Here is a 4,816-nt window from a genome sequence, read left to right as displayed (position 1 = left end):
CCTGGGGAAACGTTCATATGAAAAGGAGAAAAGAAGATGGAATAATGTCTTGTCTGTGTGATGACTCATTTCTCAACACCGAGGGAACTTGATTCCCAACCCCAAAGACCCAGCCCAGGTAGGAGAGTGAAATCCACAGGAATAGGGGGCTAGGCAGCAGGTTACTTTGGGAGGTAGCCTCAGGAGGAGGTGAGAAATACCTACTGGAACCACAGGAGGCTGGTTGGATAATTGTAGGAGACCCAAGACTCAGAAGGTAAGGTGACTCACTGGAGGTTAGACAGCTAGTAGGAGCTGCTTCTGGAAAGGCTATTAGACTATAAGCCTCTACATCCTGGCAAGAAGAACACTCCATCCAAAAGGAGAAGCCTCCTACACTGCTGGTGGGAATGCAGTTTGGTGCAGCCACTGTGGAAAACAGTATGGAGATTCCTCAAAAGACTAGGAATAGACTTACTGTATGACCCAGGAATCCCACTCCTGGGCATATATCCAGAAGGAACCCTACTTCAGGATGACACCTGCACCCCAATGGTCATAGCAGCACTATTTACAATAACCAAGACATGAAGACAGCCTAAATGTCCATCAACGGATGACTGGATAAAGAAGATGTGGTATATTTATACAATGGAATACTACTCAGCCATAAAAACAGACAACATAATGCTGTTTGCAGCAACATGGATGCTCCTGGAGAATGTCATTCTAAGTGAAGTAAGCCGGAAAGAGAAAGAAAAATACCGTATGAGATCGCTCATATGTGGAATCTAAAAAAAAACAAAAGCAAAAAAAGAAAAAAACCACACAAACAAAGCATAAATACAAAACAGAAATAGACTCATAGACATAGAATACAAACTTGTGGTTGCCAAGGGGGCGGAGGGTGGGAAGGGATAGACTGGGATTTCAAAATTGTAGAATAGATAAACAAGATTATACTGTATAGCACAGGGAAATAGATACAAGATTTTATGGTAGCTCACGGAGAAAAAAATGTGACAATGAATATATATATGTTCATGTATAACTGAAAAATTGTGCTCTACACTGGAATTTGATACAACATTGTAAAATGATTATAAATCAATAAAAAATGTTTTAAAAAGTTGAAATAAGAAAGAGGAATGTTATACAGAATGAAAAGGATCATGTAATTTGTACTAATGAGTTTAGATTTTATTTTATGGGTAATGAGGAATTATTAAATAAATTTAACTGATGAAGTAAAAAAAAAAAAAAAAAAGATAAACACTCCATCCTACCCTTCAGCTGGGCAGGTCAGAATGCTGCAAAGAGTGTCAAGGATTTGGGGATCCAGGTGGTGGACTGCCCTAGACTTACCTTCTCCTCTGTCAATCTGTCTGCTGTCCAATTGGTCAGCAGCCCCTCTGAGAGGAATGGAGGAGCACTGAAAATAGCTCAGGAGCTGGACCACATTTTCTACCCTTTCTTAACTCTAGGAAGAGTCCAGTGTTGGGTTTTCATTGTAACCATTTCCATATGGAGAGCACTTCAGAGCTTACCGCTTATCATCCTGTCTCTGAATTTGCTCCCCACTTACTGTGAGGCTTATTGTCTTGCAAAATAGCAGGGCAGGGTTCTTAACCTTATTTTACTGGTGGAGAAACTGAGGTTTGAGAGAAGGAAATCAGGGTGGGGTCCAGAACAGGGCCAGACCATCCCATCCCAATCCAGCCCTTTTGTATTTATCTGTGGCCTGGTATCTTGGGCAAAGTGGGGCCAACACTGGCTGTTTTGAGCCCAGAACTCAGTCCAGTCCCTTCCCAGAAGCCTCTCTGCCCTTCCTCACCATCCTGTAGCAGAACACCCCCATTATCTTAGGGGAGACGTTCATTCATTTGCCAAACACCTCTGTTGCCCATTTCATGCCTGTCCTGGTGGCTCCAGAGCTGGTGCAGACAGTGTGCCCTGGGTGAGCTCCCAGGCTGGAGTGAGAGTCATGTCAACCAGCTTGGCATGAGGGTGAAGTCCAACCACTGGGGACAAAAACTCAGCTCCATGTTCCTCTCCACAGAGTCTCTGGAATTCTTTCTCTCCTCTCCAGCCCCACTGCCCTGCCCTCAGTCTCTCCTCCTTGTCTTCCATCTGTCTCTTCTTGCCTTCCTCCCACACTCCTGAAGCACCTAGGGATGCTTCCAGAGTCAACAGCAGAGGGTGACCAGGAGCTCACACTGGTGATCAGGTCTGAGGCCAAGTCCTGCCAGGCCTGGGTAAGCGCCACATCCCTCATCTGTAGATCTGGGACTGTGCCTACCTCCCAAAGTTCCCATAAAGCCAATAGTTCTTTGTTGTCCCTTCTCGAGACCTCAAGCCTTCCTGGACAGGCCCTGTACTTACATGCCTCCCTGCCTTTGAATGGGCTCTTCACTTGCGTGCCATCTTCTCCAAGTCCTAAAGAAGTATTCAGCATTAAGGCTCTGCTCACCACATCAAATGTCACCTCCCTGAAGCCTGAACTGACCCGACCCCCAACCATGAGCTAACTTCCTCCTCTGGGTTTGCCCACTGGGCAACACTGCCTATTCTCTAGTCCTCATCCCAATCTTCCTTGTACCAAGATGAGTTGATTTCTGGGTCTGTCACCCCCTTCTCCCACCTGGACTCTAATTCTTTGAAGGCACGATTATTATTGTAGAATAATCATTATTATCACTTACTGAGGGCTGCCTAGGTGTCTGGCACTGTGCTAAAGTCCTCACATTGCATTTGTCCTCACAACCACCTAAGATCGGGACCACCTGTCTCTAAGGAAATGGCCTCAGAAATTTAACTGGATGGTACCTTGGACAAGGGAGAGAGCCCTGGTTCAAAGCCAGGGTTGTCTGAATCCTAGGGTACACCCAGCTCCCCTCTGGCCTCCATATGCTGAGCAAACAGTGAGGACAGCACCTCCAGGCTCCCTTCATCCCTCCCAGGAGTGGGGAAGTCTGTCTTTAGTGCCCTTCGGTTACCTTGCCACCCGGTGGTGGCAGCCTCTGCCTTCCAGATTATGACATAACAATTGCACAACTCACAGATATTTTCGAAAGAAACTGTCAGTTTCCTCTCCTGGTCCCTTGCCAGGGGCTGTGGCCTCCATCCTACCCAGGGCCCCCAACAGCCGGGACTCTAGAAGCCAAATATAGTCAAGGGTTGGGGTGATAAGGAAATGAAAACGCCAGACGGGAAAGTGACCCAGTTTTATTTCGGTTTTGGAGGCCAGATTGGGCATTGCTCCACTCCGCAGTGGTGAGGGCTGTACCGTCTGCCCCTCCCCAGGGCGGGAGACCCAGAGACCTCAGGGCCCAGGCAGCAAGGGTGGGGGCCCAGGCAGCAAGGGTAGGGGCCCGGCGGGTGGGCGGCTCCAGGGACCCAGTGACCACAGTGGGTTGCACAAGGAGAGGAGGAATCAGGCAGAGGCCTGGAATGGCTCAGATTGGGGGTTGGGGTGGGGGAGAGTCCAAGAGGAGAAGATACACAATCCAAGAACGGATTCGGGGAGTCCGAAAAGAGGGTCCAATCCCCTTCACTTAACCGCTGAGGCTCTGGGTCAGAGAGATGAACGCAAACTGTCATCCTGCAGGAGGCAGGGCCTGGAGTGAGGGCAGGCGTCCTGGCCCGGCGTCGGCTCCGTGCACTAACCTGCTGCCTCCACCCTCACGGAGGGTGCGTGCGAGGTCCAGGCGCTGGGTGCGGAGTCCTGCGGGCAGGCTGGCCCCCTTTTCTCGGGCACGCCAGGCAGGCCCCCGGCGGCGCTTAGCAGCTCACAGAGCCGGCGGGCGGCGCCGACCCCAAGTCCGAGAAGCAGTCGAACTCGCTCTGGCCCAGGAAGAGCTCGGGCAGCTCGCGCACGCGGTGCAACCCGAGCTCCAGCTCCAGAGACGTCAGAGCCTCCTCGTCGATGAGTTCGGCGTCCATGCTGCCCAGGGCGTGCGCAGGCGGTGGCGGTGTTGGGGCCCGGGCGCCAGGCGCAGGCTGCGGGACGGGGACTCCTCCCAGGGCGCCGGGGGCTCCGATCGCGCGGCTCGGGTACAGCGTCGCCACGGGCTGCAGGTGCGCGCTGCCGGCGGCCGGCGGCGGCACCGCTGGGAAGGGCTGGAAGGCGGGCGGCGGCCCGAAGGCCCCGTAAGCCAGGGCCCCCGGTGGGGGCGGTGGCGGGCCCAGCGGAGCCCCCCGCGGCCGCAAACCGCTGTCCAGGCCTAGGCCCGAGTACGGCTGTAGCGTCCGAAGCGCGTGAGGGCCATGGGCGGGCGCGGCGGGAGGCGGCCTCGGCACCAGGCGATAGCCTTCAGCAAGCATCAGGTGGTCGGCCATGACGGCGGGCCGGCTGCCGGCGGCGGCGGCGGCGGCGGCGGACCGATGGTCAGCACAGGCGTCCCCTGCTCCCGGCCAGTTGTTTCTCTGCGGCGAGGGATTCCGGCCCCGAGCCCAGTGGGCCAAAGGAAAACCGAACCTGACCCGTGCTCCTGCGCAGCCCAAGACACACCGAACTCAGAGCTCCCGCACGCCCGAGCTCAGGGCGTCAATAATCCTGCACATCTACCCACCAGGTCGGAATGCTAGACCTTCGCGCCGCGCCCCCGGACTTCGCTCCTTCTTATACCCAGAGGAGGGGCTACCCCGGCCCCGGACGCTCATTGGCTGGATGAGAAGCTCCTGGGCGGGTCGCACCGCGCCTCAGGAGGCCTCAGTCCCGCCCCTCTTGTCTGAGCTCCGCCCTTTGGACCCCAGGCGGCACGGCGGGCTTTTGAGAGCTGTCCGGAAACGCGGTGTTTGGCACTTTTCAAACGGCCTGGTCTGGCTGCCCTAGGCT

At 54.2% G+C, this 4,816-nt stretch overlaps 1 protein-coding gene across 1 annotated transcript; it reads right to left on the bottom strand.

Annotated features, from left to right (window-relative positions):
• Nucleotides 1–3,188: 3,188 nt before the first annotated feature.
• Nucleotides 3,189–4,600, bottom strand: CITED4 (Cbp/p300 interacting transactivator with Glu/Asp rich carboxy-terminal domain 4). Its single transcript, XM_010996969.3, has one exon. It carries the CDS (start codon nucleotides 4,315–4,317, stop codon nucleotides 3,760–3,762), a length of 558 nt encoding a protein of 185 aa, XP_010995271.2. The 5' UTR covers nucleotides 4,318–4,600; the 3' UTR covers nucleotides 3,189–3,759.
• Between the last annotated feature and the right edge of the window lie 216 nt (nucleotides 4,601–4,816).

Source organism: Camelus dromedarius, chromosome 14, assembly GCF_036321535.1.
Source record: "Camelus dromedarius isolate mCamDro1 chromosome 14, mCamDro1.pat, whole genome shotgun sequence".
NCBI classification, from domain to species: domain Eukaryota; kingdom Metazoa; phylum Chordata; class Mammalia; order Artiodactyla; family Camelidae; genus Camelus; species Camelus dromedarius.
This window is presented reverse-complemented; position numbering and strand designations above follow the sequence as displayed.

What these genes read in the sequence shown, in the direction of transcription:
- CITED4 (XM_010996969.3), bottom strand. Translation starts at nt 4,317, where the DNA reads ATGGCCGACCACCTGATGCTTGCTGAAGGCTATCGCCTGGTGCCGAGG.